General features: G+C 48.5%; 10 protein-coding genes across 10 annotated transcripts, besides 1 other annotated feature; 3 read left to right on the forward strand and 7 right to left on the reverse strand.

Annotated features, from left to right (window-relative positions):
* Positions 1–976: 976 nt before the first annotated feature.
* Positions 977–1,601, reverse strand: CABS01_16403 (uncharacterized protein; the record flags this gene model as incomplete). The annotated part of the gene is made up of 2 exons (XM_060549734.1): positions 977–1,411; positions 1,530–1,601. Coding segments are annotated over 2 exons (507 nt in total), but the record flags the coding sequence as incomplete, so codon positions are not given.
* A 293-nt stretch (positions 1,602–1,894) lies between these two features.
* CABS01_16404 (uncharacterized protein) lies at positions 1,895–2,850 on the reverse strand (the record flags this gene model as incomplete). The annotated part of the gene is made up of 2 exons (XM_060549735.1): positions 1,895–2,680; positions 2,740–2,850. The coding sequence occupies 2 exons, from the start codon at positions 2,848–2,850 to the stop codon at positions 1,895–1,897; spliced, it is 897 nt and encodes a 298-aa protein (XP_060389401.1).
* Positions 2,851–4,568: 1,718 nt separating this feature from the next.
* On the reverse strand, positions 4,569–4,943 carry CABS01_16405 (uncharacterized protein; the record flags this gene model as incomplete). The annotated part of the gene is made up of 1 exon (XM_060549736.1): positions 4,569–4,943. One exon carries the CDS (start codon positions 4,941–4,943, stop codon positions 4,569–4,571), a length of 375 nt encoding a protein of 124 aa, XP_060389402.1.
* A 1,955-nt stretch (positions 4,944–6,898) lies between these two features.
* Positions 6,899–7,424, reverse strand: CABS01_16406 (uncharacterized protein; the record flags this gene model as incomplete). The annotated part of the gene is made up of 2 exons (XM_060549737.1): positions 6,899–6,958; positions 7,017–7,424. 2 exons carry the CDS (start codon positions 7,422–7,424, stop codon positions 6,899–6,901), a joined length of 468 nt encoding a protein of 155 aa, XP_060389403.1.
* Positions 7,425–9,163: 1,739 nt separating this feature from the next.
* CABS01_16407 (uncharacterized protein) lies at positions 9,164–10,030 on the forward strand (the record flags this gene model as incomplete). Its single annotated transcript, XM_060549738.1, has 1 exon — positions 9,164–10,030. One exon carries the CDS (start codon positions 9,164–9,166, stop codon positions 10,028–10,030), a length of 867 nt encoding a protein of 288 aa, XP_060389404.1.
* Positions 10,031–11,591: 1,561 nt separating this feature from the next.
* On the forward strand, positions 11,592–12,176 carry CABS01_16408 (uncharacterized protein; the record flags this gene model as incomplete). The annotated part of the gene is made up of 1 exon (XM_060549739.1): positions 11,592–12,176. One exon carries the CDS (start codon positions 11,592–11,594, stop codon positions 12,174–12,176), a length of 585 nt encoding a protein of 194 aa, XP_060389405.1.
* A 506-nt stretch (positions 12,177–12,682) lies between these two features.
* On the reverse strand, positions 12,683–17,117 carry CABS01_16409 (uncharacterized protein; the record flags this gene model as incomplete). Its single annotated transcript, XM_060549740.1, has 2 exons — positions 12,683–13,103; positions 16,690–17,117. The coding sequence occupies 2 exons, from the start codon at positions 17,115–17,117 to the stop codon at positions 12,683–12,685; spliced, it is 849 nt and encodes a 282-aa protein (XP_060389406.1).
* Positions 17,118–19,616: 2,499 nt separating this feature from the next.
* CABS01_16410 (uncharacterized protein) lies at positions 19,617–19,883 on the reverse strand (the record flags this gene model as incomplete). The annotated part of the gene is made up of 1 exon (XM_060549741.1): positions 19,617–19,883. The coding sequence occupies one exon, from the start codon at positions 19,881–19,883 to the stop codon at positions 19,617–19,619; it is 267 nt and encodes an 88-aa protein (XP_060389407.1).
* A 782-nt stretch (positions 19,884–20,665) lies between these two features.
* Positions 20,666–20,740: a sequence feature (Short protein (CABS01_16411, KAK1471258.1) was converted to a misc_feature.).
* Positions 20,741–22,286: 1,546 nt separating this feature from the next.
* On the forward strand, positions 22,287–23,123 carry CABS01_16412 (uncharacterized protein; the record flags this gene model as incomplete). The annotated part of the gene is made up of 4 exons (XM_060549742.1): positions 22,287–22,601; positions 22,653–22,743; positions 22,799–22,909; positions 23,020–23,123. 4 exons carry the CDS (start codon positions 22,287–22,289, stop codon positions 23,121–23,123), a joined length of 621 nt encoding a protein of 206 aa, XP_060389408.1.
* Positions 23,124–24,832: 1,709 nt separating this feature from the next.
* Positions 24,833–26,173, reverse strand: CABS01_16413 (uncharacterized protein; the record flags this gene model as incomplete). The annotated part of the gene is made up of 2 exons (XM_060549743.1): positions 24,833–25,072; positions 25,139–26,173. The coding sequence occupies 2 exons, from the start codon at positions 26,171–26,173 to the stop codon at positions 24,833–24,835; spliced, it is 1,275 nt and encodes a 424-aa protein (XP_060389409.1).
* Positions 26,174–26,820: the final 647 nt, after the last annotated feature.

Here is a 26,820-nt window from a genome sequence, read left to right on the forward strand (position 1 = left end):
GATGGGGATGATGGGGATGATGGGGATGATGGCATAAATGGTGCTGACAGTGTGGGTGGGAAGACTCGGGACGCTTTGCCGCCTCTGATTGAGATGTTGTCTCGCTTTCGAAGCCGCTTGCTCCCTTTTAGGCACATCGCTACTAATTGACACATAAATAGTCACTTTGGTGTACGCAATATTACATGGTGGAAAATCATGACATCTGCATTTCTTCCATGATTGCGTTTAAGGCCTTTGCCAAGTAGAAACGGCATCTTATCGATGGGAGCTTCCCTTCGCAGTCACTGTGAAACGGGTGCATACCATAACCGCAACCCTTACCGCAGTCAGGCATCACTGCATGCCAGTTGCCCAAGGCATAAGCTCAAACGTTCAGAGCGTACTTATTTTCCTTATGATCGAAACGATCAGTCTGTGAAGCATTTGTACCAGATGCTGATGACATGGCGACCGAAATGCATTGACTATGGATCAAGAGTCCATCATGCTACCAACGCCTCCCAAAATTGAGTGAAGTGTAAATTTCTCTCCTGAATCTCGTTACAAGACATCTGTAATGACCCGTCAGTTTTCTTCTGACCCTGGAAATGGGTTATCATAGGAAGGCTGTTTCTGAGAGACGGCTGTCGATGAGAATGCTACGATGCCTAGAGTATGCGTGCACCTGGCCGTGATGGATTGGATGCACCATGAACCTGGAGCCCAATTTCACATACATTATGGAGCAGGACTTGTCACATATGCAAGTTAGGACCGAGGAGCTGACTTCCATGGACACTATGGATTGAAAGCTATCATACACAAGAAACATGCAGGGTGAAGAGCGATTGCCCTGTCGAGATGTCTCGCACCTATTCTTGCAGCTATTTATGGCCTCGGCTTGCCTCTCACCTGACCTTGTTCGCCTACACGACGCGCACTGCAAAGATGCTTTTTCAGCACCGACAAAAGCATGTATATGGGCATCGGAGGCCTATGCCGCAATGCTGGACCAATCTAAACCACTGACATACCTGAACGAAGTAAAAGCATGGCCTGGCCGACTGATTTGGATGCATAATCGCTGGGTGCTTCCAAATCCAGAACGAACGGTGAGGACGCGGTCGTGCAGTCTTGTCACTTGGCCCTTCGCCATAAAAAAAACCGATACAAATAAAAGAGGCTCGCACTGGAAATCCCGCGCGCTACGGATACTGCCATTATTTTGACCAGACGCCAGGATTATCGCGTGCGCTTCTGTTCTGCCAGTCACGCCAGCAGGAGACTGACTGGCTGTTGACATTCCCATGTCCAACAGCTCGGTACCGACCGACTGAAATTTGCAAGTAGATGAGAAATCGCGGCTATTGATAGTGGGGAATCCTACCCGCTCCGGCGAGGCACACGTTCCAGCGCTCAGTGCAGTTGACTGCCGAATCGAGAACTCCACTACCGTCGGTACGCCCGCATGTTCCGATTCAGGTCGCTGGACTGCTAAGCAAGCAGCTGTGGGCAAACATCATGCACGTGAAGTAATGCGGTCACTGTTGCTGGAAGACGATTGGGCTAGGCTCTTGAGTACTATAGAAACTCAACTTGATTGCGGTGCACGGTATGAAGTGTGAATGAATGATGCCCACGAGACACTCATCTCAGGTTTCAGATCCTAACCCTAGAATGGGATGTAATCATGTTCGATATACGGACAGGCTGGCATGAATTGACCGTTCTGTCTCACTGAGGCCTGAAAATCTGAGGACTGAAAATCAAACCCATCTGGGAACTTCAGATTCAATACAAGGCAAAACTCTAAGAAACAAGGAGAAGCTTGAGCCTTGTCGCGGTGAAGGAATCACACACGGCTGATATCCACAAGATCACCTCTAATTTCTTACACAGAAACGGTGACTTATCACAAGCAGATACAATCGAGAAGGAACCATACCAAAAGCCAAACGACAGCCGCCACTGAGAGCCATGTCGTCGTCCCAGTTTCTGTCGCGACGCCAACATCTAGGACAGACAGAATGCCGCTAGAAATAAGATTTACGGCTAGACAAATACCCATACAAGCCAGAGCCGTGACTAGGAGGACAGCCTTAAGTAAACCCACCACCATCAGAGGTAGGCAGAGGAGCCACTTGGTCCATCCTGATAGAACAGAAGTCAGAACCATCAGAAACGTGCCTACGAGGAGAACCACAAGCAACCAGTATGCTGCGGCAGCCACCGTATCGAGCACATTGAAGTCAACTTCCGCCAAGTCACTGACTAGGCCGTCCGGCAGCCCGGGGACAATCTGGCGTGCCATGCTGAACAGGCTGTCGAGTACCGTGATTTGGAGGGCATCTAAGACGTCAAAGTCCTTAGATGAGACCATTTTGCTGGTCGAGTTGGAGTAGCCTAGCTGCCACACGCCCCGCGTCTGAAGACAGAAGTAGACAGGCACCGTGTCTTCCCACCGAGTCAAGTCGTCAAAGAACTTGGACCTGAGGTTCTGCCAAATGTCAGCGAGTGGCGTGCTGACCGCTTGCTTTGCAGAGGCCACGGCCGTTGCGATGTGCTCTCCTGCTTTCGAAGCGACAGACTTCGCCGGGTCTACGATTTCGCTAGGGATGGTCATGCGCTTTTGCGCTCGGTCTGTATGAGGGACCTCGAATGTTTCGGTAATATTCCGTACTATTTCTGCTGTGGTGATCTACACGACTGTTAACGAACGTGCACAGAGATATAATAAATCGATATGGGGCTGGGCACGTTTAACATAGAACAGCTTTGTCCAGTGTGTGGGCCGGGGTTGACGTGGAACAGGAAGAACCAAAGGAATCCTAGCCAAATGATGGCATTGAATATGGCGAGGAACCGCATTTTTGTTACAGAATGTAGCCGGCTTTTGTTTGCTTATATACTGAACTCCAAGTGTTCATGACAAGCTTGACAAGGCCTCGAGGCGAACATAATCACACCCAACAACGTGCATTAGGCTAGGTACTATGGTATTTGGTCATTCAGATCTGCTGCAATAGTTCCATGATCCCAATGTTCAATGTTACACTAGACAGGCATAATCTCTTCCACAAAGTCTGCCTCTCTTCAGCTGCCTGTAGTGCTTCTCGTAACAGCTGCTTCGATGCAAGCTCGTCGTTGAGGATATCTTCGAAGGTTTCGTGAGTATACATAGTTATGAATGTTGGTCAGGAGATGACCAGTAAGAATCGGAGTCTAATGCGACAATTCGACAGCAGCAAGATGATCTAGGATTACGATCAGCACTGACACGATGAGGATTCCCCAAAATCAATTACCCAAAACCAATTACACAACACGCGGGCTGCTTTATATTGTAAGTCGCGAAGACCACCTTGATGGATCTTCCAGCCCTGTGAGCAAAGAACCCTCCAACCGCATACTCATAATAAAGTTTAATAACACCCCTGTCACTTAAGGCGCTCTGTGATTATTGCCTGCAAGGCATAGCCTCGCCTACGTGTGACTGGCGAAGATAACCGACGGTGTAGGAGTCATAAGCACAATCGTCGGTCCATATCGCGTTATTCAATCCCATCCCAACGTGGTGACATCGTTCAAAGTTACGTAACGGAATGTGCGTTTCAGCAAACTTTGACGTAGAGGTTGTAAGATTTCGTACGCCATGTTTGTCTAGTTTCATTGGCCCGCCCAAAAGACAATCTGCTGTTGTTCCTCAGCAAGAGTCAACATGTGACGTGGTGATCGTATTACCACATATAATGACCTCCAATTACCTTCACCACAAGTTCCCATAGCTACGGTTTCCGAGATAGTTCATAGTAGGGTCTTCCCAACCAGATATACGTACACAACTTATGGGTCTGCATCTTTGTTGAGCATTGATAAAAAAGGATTGCTTCTAAGCACGTCTCTTTCTCCTCTCAACATCAAGAAGTCCATGGCGCGGCAATATCTTATTTAGCGGGAGGCTGATCCGTTGTTCCTCCTCCTTAGTGTGGATCTGTGTCTAGCACTCTTCGTCTGCCACCACCGCGTACGTGGCAGAAGACAAGCAAAGAGAACCTACAATGATGGAACTTAAATGATGTAAGCATCTGATCTTGTGCTTTATGTGATGTTAAACCGAAACCCCTTCAAGAAAACATGAGCCTACGTGTGATTGGTTGTAAAAAATACGCTGAATAGGTCCTAAATCCATCTGACCTAATTCGGGGGTGACAATTTCTGATCAGCCTCTCCAAGCATGACTTTGTCCATTCATTCAGTTGGAAGACACCTGTACTTGGACTCAAATGTACAGGGGCGGTTACTCGAAGGTTATCAGACGTACAAATCCCACTTGTCCATTTGTATTTGAAATTCTGAACATTAAGATTGACATCGAATGTGGATGATTTGAGTCTTGTGGCTTTTAGACCCGCGTTCAGCCTTGCACAGTAGCATTGGTACACAACAGTGGCCACAAGACGGAATTTCCCTAAGGACACGCAATGGCCTTTCTTCAACACGCAGAAGTCACGAGATGTTTCATTGTATGAAAAGTTCTATTATGCAGATGAGAAGTACTTTTCCCCTCGACGGTATACGTATAGTGATCATGAGATTGGTAGCTGCGGATCGAGCCATGATGACATGTCGAGCAATCCTGGTATCTCAATGCTGGGCAATGCCGGAACCGAGGGAATCAAATTCCATGGTAGCATTTGGCTGTAGCCTTCCGCAAATGGTGTTTGAAATATGGTATCGGGGTAAAGGTTGTATTCTGGTGGGGGGAGCGTACAGCCGAGTGTGCTGCAGTCCGAGTAGGGAATAAGAGATGATATTGAGGAAGGATCGGACGACTCGGCGTACCCTGCGTCAGTGATTGGCGTGCCTAACTCGACTGTGCCTGACGTATCGGGCTGAGGCGTCGAAGGACGCATCTCACCTAGCACAACATATTCCAGTCGTTGCATGTCGTTGCTTGCCATGGCGTCACGGACTTCCTGCAGTTTTCTGCGGAGATGATCCACTTCTGATTGCAAGCGTCTAGTTTCTTCTTGCTTCTTTTTTCGGTGCTTGGCTTGAGCATCTCGATTCCTTTTCTTTCTCATCTCTGGTGAAACGCAGGTCATATTTGCCGCAAGCTAGTAGGGGCTTCTAATGATTGTTCAATGGAGGCCGACAGCCCATTGATATACCACCCAAGCTTCGTATGGAATGGCAAAGGCACCAGGAGGTGGCTCGGTGGCACGACAGTCCGAAGCCATCGCCATTCTGTTTCAGAGACGAGATTTACATCATATCTGTGTTTCAGATCACACGTAGGAACGTCGCGAAAGGCACCACTTTCAGGAGCATAAGCTGTTGGACGAAAACAAACAAAGGTGCCGACGAGGACTTTGTTTACTGCGAAGGGTACGGCAGAGCCTCAGAGGGGCCTAGAACGAGACAGAAGTGATCTTGGTCTCAGAAGGAGAACCCCTGAAGTGATAATCACGGCAGTGACTCAGGCTGTTACTAGTGTGTCGAAGCTTGATAGCATTAGCGCATCTTGCACCGCGTAAGTATTTTTCCGAGATGCCAGCACGCACGCTGCGCTACAGTTCATCTTGAATCAAATGACAGCCACTGCTGCACGTTGCCGACATTCATCTTGGGTCTAGGCCGACTAGTCTGCCTTGAGAACAATTCTCGAGACGTCAGTTTGCAGAGGCTCAAGCGTGGTCTGTTGTCATAGCTCGTTAGTCGTTAGTCAACGCCAATGTAACATAACATTCGATGGTTGATCTGATTATTCCCTATCACCTCATGAAATGATCGCGAACAGCGGCTTGACATTATGGGTAACTCACTACTGATGCCTAGAATAATCGGTACTTTTGACCTGTTGTGTTACGACCTCATCCCGTGCAGTTTGCGTTGGCCGATATCAGTATATTATGTGGCCCATAAACTTCATGGTGTGTGGAGATGCCTACTACCTACGAATAGTCTTACTAGACCTTGGACGCATCATGGAAACCTTAGAAGGCCAGGCCGTCGTAAACTTGTCCATGTTCTGGCTATGTAAATCCCTTTTCGTGGGTAAAGTGAAGATTCCTCATCGCCCTAATCTGATTGAAGTCCATTTCAAAGTCAGCAGTTGGAATTTTGAGTTGCCTTTTCGCTTCTCGTAGGTAAATTTTTGAGTGCGTCGGCTGTTGGCTGGACGAAAAGATTTGAGCTGTGAGGACGGGGCAAGCACATATGGTTCATGGAACAGTCGAAGCAGATCATTTGGGCCTTCAGTGCAGAAGGCAATGCTTGACGGCATGGTCCAGCTGACCGTATACGCCAATACGTCTTAAACTCCAATCAACAACCAACGATGTTAGTAGCCAGGGGCGATCATAACACCGAAGCCCACCTTGCCAAAGTTGACGGACCGATACTCCAGCACAGCCTTACACAATGTATTCTACTTGATAAAGAGCTTGTTACTGGCAGGTGACCCTAACCTATCCCTGATCGTTGCGGATAAATTAGCGCAATTGCTCGCAATCATAGCAAGGACTGTAGGTATACTTCTCATCCATTTCCGGCACTGCCATACTTCCTGACTTTCATTGTTTCACTACGGCAAGTGGACAAAATGTGAAATAGATTGAGGTTTTAGTCACAAGAATGTCTGATTCCTCATAGATGATGCCTAAAGCTAACGTTTGGGGGCTTGAAATGAATCAACATGTCACAAATATGTCTTAGTACTAATCAACAAAATGTGTTTTTCCTAACAACGCCTTGACACAGTAGACATTCTCATTGCCTCTGAAGTATGGCTGAATCAACATCAGATCTAACCAGCAGCTACCGACTCAGAGAAAGCTTTATTCAATCGGAGACTGATTGCTGCCATTGTCAGGAGTCAACCGACCAAATCAGTGGTCAAACTCACTATTGACGGCTAGCAAGGCATCGCCGGCAAATAGCAAACATTGAGAAGCCAGAACAGATGACCTAGCACCTATAAGTTCATTCTCAGCCAAGTTGGCTTCGCAAATATCCACTGCCAACTTCCTCACTGCAGCTTCGTTATCGTCGTCCATCTCAAGAAGCTGAATGAAGAAATATGGGGTTGGGTGGTTGACGCGCCACTTCAGTTCAGTAAGGATGTCCATTTCTAACCGGACGAAGAATCTCTCGTTTTGATAACACCCTTCGGGAATGAAATGCAAAAGCCTCTTGAGAGATGGCACCCGCCCCTTTTCTTCAATGTACTTGGACGCAATCCATAAGGCAGTACAGCTGACCAACTTGTAGTATGCCCCCCCACAGAAGCTTTGTTCACAGCAGAACCTGTCGACAATGTTGACCGATAAAAACAGCGTTTCTGGAAGTAGGCCAAGCATAGCATGAGCCACTTGGAGATCTCGGACGATGTCCGGTCTCATTTGTCTTATCCCATCCGGAAAGCGGCTCATGGCAGGCATCGTCTCGGCCTTGGTGTTTGTCAGTTTAGCGGAAGCAACCCGAGTGTCAGGTTATCTGGAATTCTGAAGTACGTGCCTCTATATGCTTCATAAATTTGAAAAACTCTTGAGAGTACTCGTCACCTAGCTCATGCGTTCTGGAGAGAGATGCTGCCCTCTGCCCACTCGCGATGGGCACCTCGTCGGGGCTCCCAAGCTCAGTAGCATCTCGTTTGAGCCCCTCCCGCATGGTTGCAGGTCGGATGTTGAGTTTAGACTGCAATGGAAAAAACAATGAATAGTGAATTGAAAGTCGTGGTTCGGAGATGTAGCATATGAGCAAAGGAGAATAAGTCAATTCAAGTTGGGCGTTCAAATGGTGACGTTCACATATTTTCTTTATTGCTCCTTTTGTCCCCAGCGTCTGTGAATCCAGGCGTTAGGACGACCTAGATAGTCTCAAAATAACATATTAGAGTTAAAGTGGGACGTCAGCAACAAGATAGCCCGGTTTAGAGACGTAAAGAAGAAAGCGGTTACTTCGGGAGGAAACGAGTTCGATGGCTGTCATCACCAGCCTTTCCATAACAGTGACAGAATAGTCAACATACTAACATGATAACGACATGGGTGGGGAAAAGGGACTGGCCAATTGAAGCTCACCACAGCGGATGGAAGGTACGTAGTGCAGAGTCAAGATGGACATGTCACCGATCTACAAAGGCTGGTAGCGATAATATATGTCATAAAATCCACTATTATTCAAGCGCTTTCAAGGCAGTGAGGAACTCATTGGGCTTTGTATAGGAACATCGCCTGATGAGCTCCAATGTCTGGGACCAGGTGATCCAGCGCATCGGGACTATTGCCAGCCTTCTCAATGTATGTTCTGGAAGGGAGGAACCAAGAATTCGAAAGTCGTCCTGTTGACCATAATGACCCTGTCTGAGTACTAAGTTAAATCCTTGATAGATCGTATGATAGTTTCTTCGTAAGAAATAAATGTTCGTGGTTTGAGTAATAGCACGATCAAAACTGCAGGTATGTTTTGTATTTGCCCCAGTTCAACTATAGAAGGAAAACACGATTTAGAGCCCAGATGCCAAGGTGGCCGGACAGTAGCCTAACCCACATCACCGGGTTACGCGCCCACGTTTTGTTTGACGAAAAGCTTGTTATCCAGTCATGATCCGACTGGCAACATCTCAAGAAAATGTACTGATTTAAGTTAGACGTTGAGTTTGCCTCGTGCGCAAGCATGTCATATACGGAACGCGTACGGTCGACCAGATGATTGATTGGACTGCAAACGAACGGTGGCTAACACTACCAGAATGCTCTTTCTTCCTCTCGTACCTGTTATGTGTCCGGAATTGGCTACCTCTCAAAAACCCACCACTAGTTGCTCTTGACGTCAGAAGTAAGCAGCTGCGAATTGCTGACTTTACTACAATGACGCTCTCGATAATCGGCGGTTACGTTAGCTGCCACATGCCCTGTAGATTACTGTTCGGGAGATCTTTTCAATGCCGGTAATGAAGTAGCGTTGACTGAAATATCGCCCCTAAAACAATATTGAGACAAGTCTATAACTTTCTCGCTGCTCATCGGTCGAATATGGAGGCGAAGATTGATCAACTGACAGTGTCTGGAGAACTAAGACTTGACCATTATCGGTAGCCATACAAAACGAGTCTGAGGACCGTGGGTCGACCATCCTGACCGGCGACAGCACACACCGCGTAGCATCGAGGAACAACATGGTTTCGTTTGCCAAAGTTCTGACAGAGGCACGGCGACTCCAAAGAGCGCAAACATCCCCGCGCCATGAAGGGGCGGGAACCTTTCCTCCGCCATCGTTCCTGCGACCGAAACAACAGCGGATGGTTCCGCGGCTAGAAGCGCCCATTCCGTCTCGACAACTTGTAAGACGTCGAAGACCAGCAAGAGCAGGCCACGATGCACCTCAAATTCGATCCAAGTTCCATATTGAACCAAGTCTTACTGGCATCGACCCGACATTGATCAGACTTGCGGAACCAAGACACGTCATTGAGTGTATGGGACATCAGAAGCCCGCCCCACAACTCGACTGCCCGGAAGTGGACGACTTCTTTCTGCTCAAGGACACGGATGTGATGGAAGACGAGATTTGGTTTGCTTTGACGCCGATCACCCAATTCTGGAACCCTAACGCAGCGTATGAGGCGAAACGCATTCTGGACAAAAATCGATTCGATTGCTTACTGGTCATTGGAATATGTCGCGACAGTACCAGATTCAACCTCCACCTTTTGAACGACTACTGCACGGGCCGCATACTCGGGCCTTGGAGATTGGCTGAACATACGCTAGACAGCTTGCTCGAAAGCAATGGCTGGGTAAACATTAAAGACGGTGTACACCCAGAGAGGGCGTCTCTCGCCATCGGCCGCGTTTTCCACAACGGCTACCGTGTACTGCAGCGACCTGGATCGAACGCTGAGTACCAGGGAATTATCGTAGTTGGTGCCTTTGCAACGCATCACAAATTGGCGCGATTGAGACAGGTCGACTGGATTATCTTGTACGAAGATGTCACAACAATGCTGGAATGTATCACCAGCAAGCCCCTGCGTCTCTCATAAAACGACAAGACCGTACGATGAAATAGTTCTAGATGGTATTTCATCACTCTCAAGTCGTAACGTTCTTTCCAGAGCACGTGAAAAAGACTTGTTGAACCAGACGGTCGAAATGTAATGCTCGCACTCTCAGTAGTTGGGGTTGACTCCATGAACCTTGTGGCTGTTAAGTGGAGTGGACTGATGGTGTGGTGAGATAGCGTGTCTACCTTGCCCAGTGAAGCTGGTGCTAGTCCATGTCATCTATGCCTCTTGTTAAGTCTTTTTGACGCAAACGCTGTCAAATTGAGTCGATATAATTATTGAACGCGACACGTTTGCGTCCAAGCGTCGCCCTGCGTAGACACACACATGAAATATACAAATACTCACTCGATAGATTGCTGGATATGTCGTTCCGTCGCTGCTAATATCGGCGGTGATCTCTTTTGGTCTTTGAGAGCCGTCCGGCCGAGTGTTACGTAGTCCTGGCAGAGGATCGACTAGTCTTCGCTCCGGAGGAAGCGGAAGCCGGCTCACCGCGCTAGGGACACAGCTGAACCATATACGTCGAGGCTCAATAGTTTACCTGGCGGTTCCTGCGCAACTGTGCACGTATCGTCCCGACAGACCAGGAGCGCTGTCGAGCTGTCCGTGGTCTAGTCTGGCTTTGTAACGTAAAGGTAGTCGTCGTGGGTCTGAGGCGCACTGTGTAAACGCGGAGAGCTTTTCTGTGTGGAGGCCGAGAATACCCATCGGCTTATCGAGACTCCATGCCTCAGCTGTGAGACGTTTTCCAACGGCCAGGCAACGGATAGAGAGGGTACATGGGGAGAGTACGAGATGCGAAAGATACGGATAAATTATCATCCAATGTAATGCAGCTCAAAACAACGGCGTAGTCTACGTATTATGTGACAAACTGAATAAAAAGGAGAAGCGAAAGAGAAAAGTAAAGAAAGCCGACATGAGTGGTCCTCGTTTCAGTTCACTTGGGCCAGTAAGGTGTATTCATGATATCCGTATTTACATCCAACTAAGCTCTCCAACGTCATCCGACGTGCCATAGTTGTCTTATTATCGGATCTCGAGCTGTGTGACTGTATCGTGGCAGGGATCGGCTACATCAGGTAATAATATGTGCATCTATTTGTAGCTTGCCCCCACTTCATTCCTGTCGCACCGGCATCATCATCGCCAAGTGTCAAATATCCAGGTAATGCAAGAGAGGAAACGCCGGCTAGACAAACCAATGGGTACATACGATCGTAATCATTTGACCAGCAATCCAATAAGACGCAATTCTGGTCAAAGACTTCTCAGTATGACTAAATCCGTAAGGGTGCATCTGAGTTCTCAGGTTATGGCAGAATCAGTGACGAGAACGCGCTAAAGTTGTAAATTTAAATCTCAAAAAGTCTTGCTAAGTCGAGCCACCTCAGATAATTGCCTAATTCCTTACAACACTTATGGTCTGATAGGACGAGGGTCAAAGACATAAAAGACACAAGCCCCATCAAGTAGACAATCTCCTACAAAGATGCTTTTCCCGTTGATCGTCAGTCTCTCGGCCAGTTTAGCCGCCATGGCTGGGGCTCATACACTGTCAGTCAAGCCTCACGCCTTGTACGGGTCTTCTGTCGGGGTTCTAGGATGCAAAATTAACCACAATCGTGTAGCGTACTGGCCGAGCGAGGTCGACTGTGATGCGATCTGTGTCAAGGTGTCGCACGGTGTTCGAAGCCTCCATCTGTTGAAGGTTGATGAGTCCAAGGGATCGTATGATATTAGTTACGATGCGTGGAACTACCTCGTGACAGGAAAGTCCGCGCTAGAAGCACCGACTACTGGAGGTGGGGTTGAAATGGACTACGAGTTTGTGGAGGCGGATGAGTGCGTTGATCTCCTCTTGCATGGTAAGCTGCCACTGTCTGCATCAAACAGCATGACGTATTTGGGTAAATGTTTGTCTCAGCCTGCTAGTTGGGTTGCACAAAACTACCAACTCTACAACATTCCGCAGGGGAATGATTGTCAGTATGGTTACGATGAAACCTGTATTGTAGACCTTGCTCTCGGCCTGAACCCAGTATGTCCACATACTCTCGGCTTTCCCGCTGTTCTGGAGGGTCATACTGTAGTGAACGTTCCGTATCCCGTCAGGCAGTAGCTGAGATCGAGACCCCGATGTATGAATTTTCCTTGTCAAGATGGAATGCTCTTCTCTTACGTGTGATAAGACTGATCTGGATGGTCTGTGCTAGCTGTTGTCACTACTTTCAAGTTATACATGAGAGAAGATCCAGTCGCTGCCTATACTAGTTTCCGTAGCGTGCCATGCTGAAATCAAGTTGATTAACAACCGAAACCAATCCGAGGCTGCATGACAATGGGTAGCAACGTGAATCGTCTATGAATATGACAATAATCATTAAAAGCGTGATGCAATTTAAACACGTCAAGTGATCACACAACATGAATACAGATCAAGCTGATACACTTCAACATGTACAGTAACAAGCTGGTCGTGAGACATGTCTGATCACCGACTGTCGTAGACTCAGCAGGGCTCGCTGATATTGTTACCAAGTATGAGTATTCCAAGTTCTGACGAGACAGTCACGAGAACCCATCGTCTAAGTACTACCGTTGAAGTGGTTCATGCCCAGTCAGGCCTTAGTCCGGATTAGTAATACGCAGTACCCCAAGTCTGCCAGGAAAATGTGTGAGCTCGCTGACGGAGCCTGTATTCAAGTCATCTTGCTTCAAAGGTGTCCGCCGCCGATGAAGGCTCCATGCACTAATGACCAACACGATCAACATTGTGGCGAGGACTCCCCCGATAATGCCGGCTATTTGTGTCTGCTTGAGCTTCTTACTGGAAGCTGGCGCTGCTGATCCTGTCGACGAAAGGGCAGTTGTCGTGATATTCGGGTCGTCTGTCGGAACTTCAGTGTCGCCTTTGGTGACGGTGACCGTCTGTGTTACTGTCTTGATGAGAGTGTTCTCAGTAGTTCGGGTCTCATACAACATCTCCACCGATGTTTGCTTCGGAATACTAGCCACGGAGGTGATGCTATCATCGGGCGAGGCGACCCTGTGAAGTGCTACGTAGCTGAAAAGGCCTTTGCCCCCACAAGTCTCATACGGGTACCCGGGACATGGGGAGTCGCATGACGATGCTTCGGTTAGTCCCGAGACGGGAGACTCATTGGAACACCAGCATTGGGATTGTTGCAAAATGGCGAAAGCCCAAGTATCGCAAAACTGGGCACATAAGCCCCTCGACTGGAACACGCTATTGTCTTCGCATTTTAGTTTCGGGAGCAAACTCAGGACCCAAAGTTGAGAAAGCCTACTTGCAGCTGATGTCGCGACATTTGAAGAACTACATAGAGTCATGGTTCCACGCAGACAACATGGTAGCCGCTCAACGTTATGTAGACATGAGAAGCGTAAGCCTAAAGGCCAAACGGAAGAAATCTAGACTATCTATCCCAAAAATGGCGTTGGCGATCGTCACGCCTCATCGCTCGATTCTGTGCATGAAAAACCCAGAGACTTCCGTTCACGTTTCTGGTGTGGTTCATGATGACTAACCGGACGTCTGAATGCGCTAATTCAAGCAAGGAAGCCCGTCAAACAACAGAAAGTGGCATCCATAATGACAGACGCAAAGCGGAGAAACACCTTTGTATTAACTGATCACATCATTCAATAACTTTCCACCTCTCCTCGATGATGACTAATTAGTGCGGAGGACCTGCCCAGCCACGCCATCATGTCATTCGCACGATCTCGTTGTTCACCTATTATACATACATCTGAATCGTGTAGTAATATTGCAAAGCACGTACAAACTCCAAAACCCGATCAGGACGGTAACAGAAATAAGTTCCTAGGAAAGGATTCTCTACCAGCTTCATACCAACTTCATATCAGCCAGAATCGAGCGCGTTAAATCTGACTCAGACTCTCTTCCATAAGAGGAGCTGGCAAGATCGATTCTGATGTAGGAAATGATTTCATGGAGACTCGTACTACCATTTGCTTGCTTGCAATGCTCTGTTGATTGGTTCGAGGTAGTAGAGAAGGAATTCCGAGTGACACGTCTACGACGTATTCTTTGCCGTGTGTTGGAAGAGTGCTACGGGTACGGGATGGAGTTTCTGCGGCTTGTGCATATTCGCGCCCGCCGTAGCAAACTGGCGCATCCAGCAACACATCCCATTTTAACGAGAAACGATTGTTTTCTTGAGTATTGGACGTAAAAAGCATAGGAAATGGAACTGGAGAAAGCACGCCGTGCGGCATTGAAGCCGAGATTATGCTTGGCTCACGCGCAAAGCAATAGCTAGGTAACAGGTTTCTTCGTTTGGGTTGATCGGACGGTCTAGCACAGGCCACTTCTAGCTACTGCGCTCATTGACCACTTTAAGACAAGGCGTGGCGCTGAATCAAAGCTCCTTGACTTGAATTTGAACCTGGAACAAATGCATTATATATCTTGGTATTATGACATCTTTGCTACGCTACGTAGGTACTGGGTCAAGTTTACCAGGAGGTGTAGTGTCTCGCATCTGCAGTGGCTGTACATTGGCTCGCTGGCGAAAGAAGTTAATGACGAACTCTTTCATATCCCGGAACGAGGCGAAGGGAGCGAAAATCGATAGTAGTCGTCGGAGTGGTGTTGAAAACGATGCTAAATGAAATAAATCATCGCGGTTTTCCGGCTTTGCCAACACCAACACTAAGGCGAAGATTGTCACCAGTTGCATAATGGGCAGGACAAGATGTACTACAACACCAATAATGTAAAGACTTGTGGTCATGATCAAGAGTACTCGCAGAGGATGAAGGGGAGATCTTTGTTCCATTGCAGTAATTACTGGATATTATTGCAGTTGTTGTAGACGACACTCAGGTGTTTAAGTATATTGTTGTTCACCACCCCTCATGCATGGGTTTCTGTCTATTTACGTGATTTGAGCTGAATTGCTTAGTCAATCGTAATCTCGTAAATTCCTCTCAAGTCATGACTTCTGTCATCAGACTAAGCCTATTACACGCTTCACGCTATCCGCGACGGTTGTTCATGAACCATTCAGTAATGCGAAAACCTACTCGTGACGCCTATATAAGTGGCCTTTCTACAATGACTACGGAACCAAGTTCACGCACCCATTACTTGTCTACCAAAGCAGCCGAAATTATGTCGTTGCAGCACAGCTGTGTCGTATGCCATAGGCCGCGGTCTGAATCTTATCATAGGAAACATCCAATCCAACCTGGCTCAGAACCTATCAGTGGTATCTGCAGGCGATGCCGCTCACGAAGGAAGGAGCGGACTGTTGTCATACATCACTATCATAACCATCATCACACCCATCACTACTATCACTACCTGGAACAGCCGACGGACCAGCAAGGGAGAAGATATGGTGTTGAAAATCCCCCATCGACAGCGTTTGAGTTGCCTGGTTCGTCAGCTGCTTCATTCCGCGCGCCATCAGGGGTGCTGGTTGACGAATCACCGCCGGTAGTCGACATGGGAACAAAGCCGCGTATGCCGTTCAGCAACTTTCGCTGATGACAATGGGTAGTGAAAGCCCGATAAAACAACACAATATCCGTGCCGTGTTTCAATCCTCCATATTGCTCTGAGACTTATAGTCTCTCCTAGCAAGAGAAGAAGTGATGAAATAGCTCTGTAGCACCGCCAAGACCCATCCCCCAATTCGCTAGAACTCATATGGGCAACTACTGTAGTCGTCATCTTAAGATAAGCAGTTACAATAATATGATCTGAGAAAAGTTCCATTTGATTACTCCAAGGATAAAGCCGCTCCGCTTCTTGACTTACACAACGGCTTCTGCCCCCCACAGCATCACAGCCGATACCATGTATAAAGTAGGCCATGTCACCACGGATTCGCCTAGAGCTCTAATTGCCGTCACTCATACGAACTGAATCTCTCAACGGTCTAGGATGGGTGTTTGATTAGTTTGAGGCAGTAGTCCATGCAAAATTGCTGCAATACTTTATTTGAAGCTTCGTGGTCAACGACATCGATACGAATTACCAGATGCCGAATTCTACTTTGTCGACTTAGTCGCCCAGTTCTCAAAGGAAGAGACCTGCGACCTTCGAAATAATGCCCTTTGAGCCGCAGAATCATGCTACGACAAGTGGAAATAGCTCTATGCGAAAGAAAAAAAATGCGGTGTTGCCTTCATGTGTCTCTAATATATTTGATGCTGAGCAATATAATCGTACTCGTAATCAGATAAACCACCCCCATATACAATGCGGCTAAATCTACCGCTAGCATTCCACGGAAAGCCTTGCTAATCTTGCCAAGCTTGGCATGAGTGTGATGGTGTAAAGATAGAAGAGAGTCTTTGCTGATCACGACTGAGGCGGCAGGTGCAATCAGATACCCGCGATAGCAGCATTGTTGGAATGGTAAAGTACCTGAATACCAACTTATGGCGTAGTTCTTCCTATCTATGAACGCAAGAAAGACAGTTTGCTCCACGAGATTGCACAAGCTTATCCGCCCTGTGTCGGCTACCCCGATCGCCTTGAGTACGCATATTTCTTGGTTATTCTGTTTGACCTTGCATGGTTCTGACACACCTTCCGCTTTCTTTGTCGACGACGAGCTGGTTTTCTCGCACACAGGATATTTTGGTCCTGTTTTTGATGTTGCCGTACGGAAACCCGGTAGTCCTCGACGAGCTTGGGATCAGCCTTGACAATGACTCTCTCGTATTGCCAAGACCGCTTGGGCGACCCCACCCAGTAAACCAATAGCTGACTACCCCTGGGAGTCTTTCTATGACCCTCGATCCTGAACGGATGCCAAAGGTCTTTGTGGGCCATTGCGCCCAAACGCCCATCCGCGACACTGTCCCAGTAGGCGAAAAGGGCCATTTCTAAATTCTCTTGAACAGCGCTCTCAGGGACCCAAGCTTGTCGTCCGTCTTTCCCTTCGATTCGCAGCTGGAAAAGTGTCTCGACATCAGCGTCACGGCGATGACCGGTGATAGAGTAGATGCTGGGCAGGGTGTGCTCGACACCGCCCGCCATGTCTGCATCTTCGTTCATTGTGACAGGCAAGGACCTGCCATACTTGACTTGCATCATGATCGCGACCGGTGCGCGAACAGGCGCGGGAAATGCATCTTCATGGTGGGCTACGGCCGGTCGGACATTGCTATTTCTATCGAGTGTCAAATTTGTGTCGTACGAAGATCTGAGGGACACTTACGGAGGTTGACAGTGAAATGATGCGAACTTGATAAAACTAATCAATAGATCCATCGCGAACGTCGGGTCAGAGCACCGAAGCGATATTCAGAGATGCGACGAAACGCCGTACTGACTGGTCAATGGCTAAGTGATCTGACCACTCTGGAGACAATTTATGAAGCAAAGTTAATAGGGCTGATTAAACTAATGCGATCATTCGTCGACCGTCTAGCAGCGAGGCGCTGCGGCCCCTGGCATGTTCAACTTACTTGCTGTAGCCATGTTACCTATTTTGTTGGAAGGTTGGTTATCTTACCCTGGCACGTTTCGTTATGTTGCACTCCATTATTCCCCAATTTAGTTGGAGAAGAACGCTGATGGTATCACCTTTCTCGGAATCCGCTACCGCGAACGTGATGCTCTGGAAAGATAATTTGGCAAATAGTCGATTGAGTTTTGTCGAATTTACCGTTCGGCCGGTCTGTCGTCCTCATCATGGCTTTCTGAGGTACCAGGGATGCGCAACAATTGACAGGGCGGCCAAGCGAATGACCTCGTGATAAGCGTTCGGCGACCCCAATCGGATCCTGACGAGCAAGCAAGTCATCGTCCCTGGCACCGTCTGGAAGAGCCCGGATGAGCATGCCACGAACAGCTGCATGTCCGACAGGATCCTCCGGCCGCAACCTAGTCCGAGCAAGTCATGAAGCGTTGCGAAGAGGTCCATCGTATGTGACAGCCTAAAAGGCGATCGAACAAACCCGTCGCCTCCACTAGGACGAGTCTCTGCCACGCTACAGATGCATTCGAGTTTGGCATCTCCGAAAGCAAGCTGTGCGTCCGCGTCTCACACCGCAAGCTACTGTTGCTAATTGTCGGATAGGAAGTCCAATTCGACCTCGAGGCAAGGGGTCCGCGCAGGGACCATCTACAAGCCCCACTTACGAGAAGCGCGGCCTGCCCAATCCGTGGGTGGAACCTCTCTCTTACACCTTACGCAGAAGTTCAGATAGATCAATTGACCTCTTCTTCAACTCACAGTTCGAAATGAATTCTCTGTGACAGGGATTTCAACACTAATGTTCAAAAGTATTGTTGAAAGTCTACCACGTATGCATATTGCGGCGGTGCAGCGAGCAGACAGGATACCTTGCGAGTTTTCAGACCAAGCCACAATCAGACCGCCCGACAGTGGATGGGCCACTCTGCGGCGGTAGCGCGTAGCCCACTAAGAGAGTCGAGCTTGTGCTCGGAAAACTTAGCGGTCAAGAAAATGGATTCAAAGTCAGCCGACCCCGGCAACGAAGGCTTCCTCAAAAACCGTGTTGGAAGGTGTGCATCGAGGAAATGGTCCGTCCATCTCCCGCCGTAGGAGGCCCAACGGACACCGCGAATAGGGTAGAAACCTTTGTTCCGGTAGGCCAACACGGTTTCCGGTTGAGGCTGCCGGCGGCCGCTGCTTCGACGCTGTGACTTCCACTCCTTTGTTAATCAAGCTCGTTGGCTCACCAAACATGGCCCCACGATGGACCCATATTGGATGATCCATACAGGCCAAGGCACTGCGGAGTGACAATCACCAAAAAAGTCGAAGGGTAGGTCAAGCGAATGATGCGTTGCGCTAATTAGCCGGTGGTTAGGTTATGCCGCGTCCAAATGGGGCTGGTGGCTCCTGCACGCTGCAGGCAACGATTGGACGTCCGCCCTTGCACTGCGACGGCCTGGCAAATCCGAAGCTCCCAAGGTATGGTCGCTTGCTCAGGAGAAGCACAGTCCAGGCCTCTCAATTTGCTCGTTCATCGAAGCGGGGGCAGCTGCGGCGCCTCAAAGTCAGGTGGGCCAATATGTTAATAACGTTAAACCAACGTCATTCTAGTTCTCACGACATCTCAAGATATAACCAACAGCTGATTTGTAACGCATGGAAGACCGGTCTACCGCACCTTTGACCAATAGAGTCTAGCCACTTCATTTAGTCAGGCTTCGCGCTAGCAGCGGCGGCAAACTTTTTGTTGGTCTGGTGTGTGCAGTAGTCTGCTCAGGATGGCACTCCACACGCAAGCCCATTGAGCGATGATGGGGACCATGTCTGGCGTATGGATGATGACTGAAATGCACAGTAGTTTCGTCTCAACTGCGCAAGACGACCAGATGCAATCAAGCTTGGCTAATTTTGGACAATTCGCGTTGTTCTGGAAGGACTAGATGTATTTTTCACACCCACAGACGAATCGATCCTCAAATGCGCAGCATGCTCCACGTGCGATGGTCCCTGCACGATCGAAAATCGGATTGGCAATAGTATATTGGAGGGAAGGGGTCAGGAAAGAAGTGTCATCAGAAGCCGCGGCTCTACTAGACGATCTGGGTGGCGCTATGGCTCTCTCTATAGCTATCTTCCGTCCGATACATCGGTGTCTCCAATGCCAGGCCCTTTTCTAAAACCTCGATATATTGGTCCTGGAGCGCTATCAGGATGTCTCGTCGCTGTCGTTCTCTCTCCAGTGCCTCTAACCTATCCTGAAGCATTTTGATCTCTTGCTCAACGGCGCTGAGAGCAACAGAAAGTTGATTCATCTGCTGGGCTGGCGAATTTGGAAGGTCACGGTCGGAAACGGACATGCTGAAGTCGTTCTTGTGCGGACGGTGCGTCGAGAGAAACGCAGCTGTGCTTCGCCAGCCCACATGCTTCTTGTATTTTTCTGATCTTCAACCGCGATAGCAAATGGAGAGATGCAACGGAGATGAGTATAACAACAATGGATTCCATGACTATATTGCATCCCTACGTAATGCGAGCTCTCACACGCCCTAGTCCGAGGATCCACCACTCAGAACCCAATTTTGGCCTCTTTCCGTTATATTTTTCATTGATGCTTTTGTCGCATGCTGCTGGTTGGAGTCCACTCTGTAACTTACCTCTCTCACACGCTGCAGCCTATCCGGTAGAAAGTATAAAGCCCCCTGCTCACACGTCAGCACCGGCCTTCCCCGCGCTGTGCCATGTTTTATGCCCCGGTTCAAAGTTGAAGATCACCCGATGACACAGAATACTTCTGCCCGAGTCTGTAAGTCGTCAGTGAGGTCTATCTCGCGATCTCTCTGCGCACAGCATCTGCTTTCGGATGGTTGCGTAGCGGTTCTCGCAGCGCTGTCTGGTTTTATCTTTGGCTTCCCTGTTTCCGCTGGTTTCCGAGCCAGATTGATACCCGTTGTAGAAGATTTCTGCGTGTTTTGCGCAATTTCCGAACTATCAGCGGCCCAGGCTCGACTCGGCGACTGTCCTGGCTTAGTCGATTGCGTATGGGTCTGAGTCGTATTTCTGATACCTCCTTGCTGTTTGATACAAAGTGATGGGAAAGAGCGAATGCCAGAGATCGTATAGAAGTACTTGGAAAGCAAGTTCACATTGTGAGCGCAGCAAGTGTAAGGGTAATCGTTGCGGTCAACATCTTCTGTTGTATCTTTGTCATCCTCATGTAACCTTTTGGCGCTACTGTTAGAATGTCTGGACACGCTATCGAGCGCCCCGGTTCGGTCACTCTATATCAGTGATGCATCGTAGGTGTCGAAGATCGCGGCAGCAAGTCTGGGTCAGGCGGCTGACGTCGGGCAAGGAACAGAACGCATTTTCTTACTGCGAGTATTGCATCCAATGTTCTATCTATTGAATAGCAGATATAGTGAAAGGACGCTAGGTATTTCGACTGGCTTAAGTCACTCACGGCGTTGCGTAAGTAAGAAATGGTGTGTTTCACATCTCTTAATAGAAATCAAGCTCCCGGTTGGAAGCCAATGATCTTAGACTTTTAATTCGATAATAAAGCAATAGGCATCATGATAGTCTGCATGGGAGATCCTGCCGAGGTTACGGCGCCATCCTACACCCCAGTTTCAAGACATGACACATGCAAACCACGTTTCCTTCAAGACTGAGGCAATCGATCGATATCTTGAGAAAACTATTCGTGTTCGCGGCATATAGACTAACTTTCGTTCTTATTCCGAAACTCACAGCAATCAATCAACGCATCGCCTCACACTCTACCTGCTACCACTCAGGTGCATTCGTCCCATAACTCCCCACCACAACTTTCTTTACACTGCAACGGGTATGTGCAATCCTGCCAGCAGCCACGGAAAGATTGAGGTCGGCCTCGAACTATGCCGTTCTTTCCATACCCCACAATGTCCACGCATCTCTTTCTTTTCGCACCCTTTCTGTTCACGCAACAATAGTGACCATCGTATAGGCAACGATTTGTAACGATAGACAGATATGTCTGGGAGCAGAAATGGCATACCCAGCTCAATGTATGAGGCATCACTGGCATGTCTAGTCGCTCAGATGGTATCTTAAGTAGTTCGAATCGTCAGAGCATGGGATGTTTAATCACTGTGATTCAGAACGCCCCGACGTAGGTCATACGACGTGGTGATCATGACTACATCTGATGCTATGTATGTTGGCGATGACAGATGAAGAGGTTTGCGAATAGCTTGGATTATGGGTTACGGCAGAAATCACTGACGCTGCAATTGGTAAGTTATTGACGACTTATATTGATTTGTGAGTGATTTCACCTTGCCCAATACGATGACCTGATCGCGTTATGGCACTCCAGTGTCAAACCGTGAAAATAGCTTGAAAAAGGACCCCCGACAATCTTAGCTTTTAGTGGAACCCACTAACGTAAGCACGGATTTGTGACGTATTAACTCGTGTCTACATACCGCTAGTTTGTTATTGTAACAACAACAAAATAAAACAGAGCACCCAAAGATCGTTGAGAGGACAAGTACAGTTTCCTCAGATAGCGGAAAGCCAGCCAAAGTTATGTCAGAGCATTACAAGAAGTCGGAGGGTCAGGTCAACTGTTATGCTACTGATCGATGGCGCAGGGCTAGACAAGAAACAAAAGACATAGAACTAGAACATTATAGCATGGCCATGACTATAACCTTACCATCGGCGCAAGCTTTTGGAGCAGTAAGAATCTGCACATCTCTCGTCTCAAAGACGACATGCCGTCATCTCGCGTCAAGCGTCTTGTGTTGATTTACACAGCAGATTCCCTAGAAGACCATTACAATATCATTTGTGCTAATGCCGCCATAGGCCTTGTCCGGCATCGCAAGAACAGCACAGTCGCAGTCTCACGCTCGACTCGACTAGGCACTATGGATCTCGTCCACCACATTTCCCATCCTAACATTGCCACAATCCATGCCATATTTCTAGACGAGAAGAAGAGTTACGTCATTTACGAACATCTCGAAGTAGACTTAGCGAGCCTTTTCTTCGCGGCAGAAGTCGAACTAGCATCCGCCTTATGCCAGGTAAGCTAGCGTAGGTGTAGAAATCTTGAAGCGATGCTGAGTATGGAGCAGCTGCTCGATGGTATTCAGCATCTGCTCGCCAATGGCGTCACGTTCTCTGCAGACAGCGTGCAAGTCTCCCTGTCAGGAATCGTGAAGATAGGTACGATCTGTCGTTTCGCGACGTAGGCAACATCTCTCACGCTGACAATGAACAGTGTTGAACATTGGCTTTCGACCTTGTGACAATTTGGTGGTGGATCAGCACTATTGGGCCACTGTCTGTACCAATAACCTAAATCTGGAAAGGAGGCCCCTCATGAGTTACCGTGAGTTAGAGTTCTTTTCGATGCTTAGACGCGGAACACTACCGAATCGATTTGTAAGTCGACGAAGACAAATTAGCCGTGGCATTTCGAGAGACTGATACAGCCTGTAGCACCGCTTTCTTCGTCAATCGCAGGGGCCCCGAGGCTTGTCGGCTTTAGTGACCCAAGCATTGCAGGTAAAACAAGCTACGATACTTGCGCCCAAGCCACGTAATCGGGTGCCCCACAGTCTACATCAGAGACTCTTAATCGGGGACGGTCTTTAGTCATGGCCCTCTTCAAAATCGCATGCAGGATCCTTACTCGCTGATGTTCATGTGATTCCCACGCTTATCTGATTCGTAAAAGAGCCTTTGGCTGGGTTAGGAGACGACGTTATTTGTGGTAATAAGAGAGTCCCTATAGGTTTTATAGGTAAGGTAGGATGAGGGTGGATATAAATAAGGACAAAAGAAAGCCAAAACACATACAAAACACTCCTATAGCCGAGTTCGTGATATGCTCTTTCGAAAGTGAATTCAACTTGAACTAGCCTTCGTTGAGTTTCTGATAATTAACACGCTAATAGGTGAAGATTGATTGCTTAAATACATCGATAACTTCGCAACCGTAGCGCCATTAGTGAAGTAGAACCCCTTGTGTACTTTTGTAGGACCAAAGGCGCACAGAAGCACAGATCTAGAAAACCAGACCTGAGCAGTTGACAGACAACTGCCGTGCATGAAAACTCAACAACCTGCGCAGAAGATCTACAGAAGAGACATTCAGTTCGGCAATCTTCGCATAATGGTAGCTGAAGCCTGATACATTGGACTATTCTCCTGCCAATTACGATTCCACTCGTGACGGTTTGGAAAAGAGAAAGAAACATGCCAGTCAACCATGCCAGTCGATCATGCCGCCGATTATACCTGGCGAAATTTCTCCACAGCGTGTTGATAAAGAACGGGACAACTCACCAGATTTACAACCGTCAGTGATCGAGTACTCCGCGGTAAGCCACGATGTAGTAAAAATCATATATCTTCACTTATATCATCAGACCCGTCCGTAGGTCCAACCACTGTAAGTAAAGTGTCTGATAGATTGACCTTCATGATGTATAACTAGTCTCCGTTGTCGCTCTTTCCGAAGTCTGCCAAACTCCTACAATTTCCTTCCGTGAGATTGCTGGTGTCCGGCTTCGGGCTTCGGCTTTGGGTCTTGCTCCCACGTCTCAATATCATTCTCATCGAAGGGGCCTGCGACTTCTTTGCCAAGAGCTCTACCTAATCGCTCTTTGAGTCCTAGTATTGGACGACAACCAATCAGAAGGTATTTGGCACCAAGAGTGTTGTTGTTAGGTAGATGTCCTGTGGCCAACGGGGAAAATGAACGAAAAAGGCAAAATGCGACCATGCTTCCTTTTATGGACCCCACCTAGCCTTTTTGTTGGATTACGAGGCAGAAAAGGGGCCTAGGTAGGCAGTCGGGTATGGGTAGTTAGGTAGGGGTGGTAGGTAGGCGGTTTGGGCCCGTGCGACGGACCCTTCCACCCACTTACACCCATCGAGGGATCGCGGGCTCTGCCCACGATCCTTCCCTCCCACTTACGCACAATAGACTCACCCTGACCTATTGACCTACGTCGCGACCGAAAGGTCTGACCTGCTTACGTGTATACCAACACTTTTGGAGATGTTCGCGTACTGTGCACACGATATTAGTCACTATGCAAGATACTGTGCAAAGTCGCAAATCTGGCCAAGACTAGGCTGGAGCTCTGTCTGCTAATTTCAGAACTTGTATTATTTTTTCCCTGTCGGACCAAGTCCCTGAATACGCTCATAACTTCAGTATCGACGTACTTCGCAGAGTGATCACTCTAAGCCTCACTGCGAAGCCGAACTTGACGATACCGATGAAAAAATGCCTTGGCAAGTCCTACTCTGCACAAAGCTGGAACTGCTCTCTCATCGACAACCTGGCAGAAACGATGGTCCGGCCGTCCGTCGTCGTATAGGCATTCATCCCTCGTCCATGTCCAATCAGAACCCTCACGCTGTACTGTTTGAGGAGAAAGCGTCGTGCCAGATGCTTGGCATCGACACGACTGCGTTGGGGCGATTGATCCCGGCCGCGGAGATGCAAGGTTTCGAGCATGCACGTCGGGATGATGCGTTTCTACAGCGAGAGATCGGTGGGTCAGCCGCGAACGCCAAAGGGATAAGAAGCGATGCGGGGTCTTACAATCTGATGCGACCTGGTGTATCGAAGATGAGACTGGTAGTTGCGCAAGTCCAGAGGAAGACCCAACGTTTGAAGTGAGGCGCACTGCTCGACGATGTCGCGGAGATCGCCAGGCCTGTATTTGAGCACCGACGAAGGATCGACAACATTCTGCCGGGGATCCAGGACTAACGTACGGAGCGTCGATCTATGTCCCCTTACCTGCTCGAACGGGATGGCTTCCGATAGCCCACCGATGCAGAGGGTGACATGTTCGACATTACGTGCCGACCTAAGCCACGCAGTGAAATTGTCAGGAGTCCCTGACTCTGCATGCGCCACGATTCGAACCTCTGTCAAGTCGGGTGGCACGACGAGCGCAAGTTGTCTGCAAAAAGCCTCGGTGCCAGGGCAGTATCTCAAGTCGAGTGCCTTCAGCGCAGGTACGTTCTTCGGATCGAACAAAGCCACGTTGGTAAACGCGAGGCTTAATCGCTCGACTCTGCTGAGATTGGCGTGGTTCAAAAGAGCCGCAGCCCTCGCTTGTGTCAGGTTGCAGGACAGCGTGAATGAGAGGTGAACTTCCGCTAACGACACGCAGTGGTTTAGATGCCACCGTACCCACTCGATGCTCTGTGGACCGACGGCACCGCAGTCGAGCTGTTGTAGATTAGGAAAGACGAGCCCGGTGAAGGGATACGCAGCAGTCCAACTATATGACCGAATCGCTGCTGACGTCTTAGACAAGCTTAGGATATGCTTCAGCATGATGCCCAACAGCGTAGAAGTCTCGCGCGTCCATAGGCAATCGTCATCTACCACAACCTCAACGCGCCGGATAAACTGATGGAGGTACGAGGGCCGCATTAAGATGCTGAGAAGTTTTGGCATCCGGTGATCATGTATCCCGGACCTCACTCGAATACGCAAAGTCTCGTAGAGTCTGGGCGTGACGAGCGCATGGTAGAACCTGCAGCATCTTGCCGTCCTGCTCAAGTCTGACGTTCCCAGGGTGTCAAATATGAGCAGAAGGACTTCTGGGGGGAAGTTGCGCATTGTAATTGAAACGACGATTCTGAAGCAAAACGAATCAATGGTGTATAGATTGGGCTGCTGGATTCTATGAAAGCTTGCGTCTGCATGGCAATTGTGGGCATCTAAATACGGAGAAGTTCCAGCATCGTGACTTCTTGATTCTTTCCATTTCATTCAAACGATTTTGTTCTAATGGATGTCTTCAGCATTCTCAGCCGTGTATATAACCTGACCAAGTCGTTTAGTCAACAGCGTGTTTCAAAACGCATTTGTTCCCTCTCATTTTACGCGTTCGTCGACAGCCCAAAGATGGGCGAACTGGGGTTGTTGCACACTCCGAGTCAGATGGATTGTGCAATTATCACGTAAGTCAGTGGTTGTGTTGTTTTCTGCTTTTTGATGTCATTCTTCCGCTCGACACTTCAGCATGACGGGATCTTGTTTCGTGTAGCAAATGGCTCATCAGGCTGTCATAAAGCTCCATGAAGCTCCAAAGACCGACCCACGCTTGACAGGGCCAGCCCCACTGACTTATATAAACGATCACAGCTGACGGCAAGAAGACGGCGTGGATACTTCGAAAAGGTCTAAGGTACTTCTCGCTGATGTGGAATCATCAACTGTCATTTCTTATGTAAATGGGTCAACATGGTAAAATGTTGTCATTA

The sequence above is a fragment of the Colletotrichum abscissum genome (assembly GCF_030869225.1).
Source record: "Colletotrichum abscissum strain IMI 504890 chromosome Unknown Scaffold_97.1, whole genome shotgun sequence".
In the NCBI taxonomy this organism is placed as follows: Eukaryota; Fungi; Ascomycota; class Sordariomycetes; order Glomerellales; family Glomerellaceae; genus Colletotrichum; species Colletotrichum abscissum.